This window comes from Sphaeroforma arctica (genome assembly GCF_001186125.1).
Source record: "Sphaeroforma arctica JP610 unplaced genomic scaffold supercont1.638, whole genome shotgun sequence".
Taxonomy (NCBI): domain Eukaryota; class Ichthyosporea; order Ichthyophonida; genus Sphaeroforma; species Sphaeroforma arctica.
The window spans coordinates 14,117-17,274 of record NW_014039920.1 but is presented as its reverse complement, the minus strand read 5'-3'; the positions used below and the strand labels follow the sequence as shown (position 1 = coordinate 17,274).

Below are 3,158 nucleotides of genomic sequence, written 5' to 3'. Positions count from 1 at the left end.
CCTATACATATAATATATATATTTAAATATATGTATGTATGATATATGTATATATACATATATATATAGATATAGATAAACATACACATACATACATACATACATACATTCATATATATATATAAAATACATACATACATATATATATATATATATATGTGTGTGTGTGTATATATATATCTAAAGGGGTTCGGTGCACCAGAGTACCGTATGATATGATATGCAATACACGAATATGCAACTGGCGAGCACACGGACACGTATGTGCCTATGTACCTGGGATCCGCAAGCTGACAATGTCAGCAACATGCATATTTGAGCAGAGATAATTTGTCGCACATAAACACAACGGTATATGTAATTATATGCGTGTTGCTTACGAAATAGGCCAAATCTGCAATAGAATCGGGAGCTGCACCCATAGTGACCCTTGGCGTACATACACATAAATATAACTTTAAACAAGAATGTAGCGTACATAAAATACACATGCATACGATCGAGACTATTTCAACATGCGGAGATAGGCACAGATGCACGCATACCAATTCGCACATATAACTAGCTACATGAGTGGCAGTTAGACTCGAAAACTATGAGCAAGCAAAGCTCATCTGACAAATAAATGCGCTCTATGAACTAAGCAGCATACGATTGCAGAAATTCACTTATACAAACCCACATATCCAAACAAACATACCCACACATTCACCCACACAGACCCATACATTCACCCATATACCATACAGATCCAGATATGTGCAAGTAAGACTTACGAAACTTGTTTCGGCTGATTTTCTCGACGTGACACGTGTATTCGGACGTGGCGCTTTCGACCACTGAGTCGAGAGTCTTCCTCTGCAACAACATGTGTAGGTGTGTGGGTGCAAAGCGTAGGAGCATACTAATGACTAATGGTTATGAGCTATTCCGCGTGTGCGCGTGTATTGGTGAAGGTAAATACTAGCAGAATACATGTATTCAGCCGCCAAATAAATGTGTATATGTATGTTTGTGCATATATATATGTGTGTGTTTATTCATATACGTATGCAAACATACAAACATACATCCATGAATAAATCTATATATATCTATACACATACATACATACATAAATACATATAAATATACATATAAACATACAAGCATACATACATGCATACATACATACATACATACATACATACAAACATACATACATGCATGTATGCATACACACACACACACACACACACTATATATATTATTATATATATATATATATATATATATCTGTATATATGTATATATATATATATATATGTATAATATCTAGTCTAACACGGGGATATCGAGTGAATATATTCCACAGTATAGTGACATAATTCAGTGACGAATATTGAGTCATGACAGGAATATCAAGTGAACATACAGCTTCTTCCAGTATCTTTAGATAGTTGACGGGGGTGGTTGGTTCTACCACGCACGCAAGAAGCACACCGGCCCGGATGATATCCATGCCGTGGAACAGACTGGGAGCGTCGGAGGCATTCTAAAAACATAAAGAAATATGTTGAAGAAATACAGAATGGTATCGATGCTGTACAACAGACTGGGCGTGTCGGAAGTACGCTAGACATAGACGAGACTGTGAGAGTCAGAGGTGTTCCTAAAAATAGACGAGATTATGTTTCAAAAAGGAAAATAGGATGATATCTATGCCGTAGAACAGACTGGGAGTGTACCAAAATGATTCGGTGGAATAAACTGAGAGTGTCCGATGTATTCTGAAGATAGAAAAAAAAGAATGCTTAAAACCGTAGGGTGATGCCCATGCCGTTGAACAAACTGGATTGTTGGTAGTCTATGTGAACTTTTAACTTCCGAAATAAATAAATATAGTTCGGTCCTTAGCATCTGCCTGTACTCCTGGTTCAGGATCATCCATCAGAAACGTTTCGAGAACGATTCCGATGATACATTTTCGGCTTTCACCCACTTGAAATGATATTTTAGACTACGGTGTGGGTACAGCAACATACAATGGGCCTTGTCGCTGCAGTCAATCACAGCTATTGGATTACGTCATTGACTCCACCCAACGCGAACAAGATTGGAAAAGGTGTGTACAGGCTAAGACATTATCCACTAATTAATCAACACAAACATAGATAGATGCCACCATCGCCTAATGCCATATTTGGCATAATTGGTAGTCAACACAGGCATATTCTCAGCGAAACACACACGTCCACCAGATATATAGTAGCAGATGCAGTGAACCACGTGAGACCACAGCTGCTCAAGGCAAGTACATGGCGCTTCGGTATATATATATATATATATATGTATATATATATATATATATATATATACATATATATATATATATATATATATATATACATACATACATACATATATATATATATATATATATATATATATATGTATATGTATATGTATATGTATATATATATATATATATATATATACATATATATATATATATATATATATATAGTATATATATATGTACATAAAAATATACATATTTACCTACCGAATTGTACACTGACGACAGGCCCGTGGAAGTAGTCCGCCCAAGAGAGGCAAGATCCTGAGATTGCATATGGATATTTGATGGGTCGTCAGGAAAAATGAAAAGTTGGATTTAATGTATATATCTCTCTAAATCGGAAGGTGGGGTAGCAATGAGTAGGTCGTAAAAATCCGATGAAATCATGCACGGGGATGTTCGCGCTGATTCTCGCATATACACTTTCTACTAGACCAAGACACACCACACTGCAGCCGTGCCACGGGTGGATAATGCCTTCGTCCATATGACCAACTGTATCCGATCAAGTGGCCACAGATTTGTACCGAACGGAACGCACGACAGACAATCTTCCCAACATAGCCCTCGAACAAATACACTTATGATGTGATGGACGCTGGTACAAAACTATCAACAATCACCAACACCCAGCGCGGATTGTACAGGGCCCCTTCTAAAGGTTACGTTTTCCGGTTTGAGACTGCACATTTGCCTAATTTTCACAACTTATTTCAGCGAGAAGAAAAAAACGTAACCTCTGGCGAGTTGTCACCCCCTAGCTACACACACATATATATATACATATACATATATATATATACATACATATATATAT

At 36.8% G+C, this 3,158-nt stretch overlaps 1 protein-coding gene across 1 annotated transcript in view; it reads right to left on the bottom strand.

Annotated features, from left to right (window-relative positions):
- Positions 1-708: 708 nt before the first annotated feature.
- SARC_07770 (TKL protein kinase) overlaps positions 709-3,158 on the bottom strand; it is a gene marked incomplete at its 3' end in the record, with an annotated part of 9,499 nt that continues 7,049 nt past the window's right edge. Inside the window, exons 9-11 of the mRNA XM_014298274.1 lie at positions 2,546-2,602; positions 1,415-1,534; positions 709-858 (exon numbers count right to left, since the gene is read on the bottom strand). Of these exons, the coding sequence (XP_014153749.1) occupies positions 709-858; positions 1,415-1,534; positions 2,546-2,602 (327 nt within the window). The remainder of the gene's footprint in view (positions 859-1,414; positions 1,535-2,545; positions 2,603-3,158) is intronic.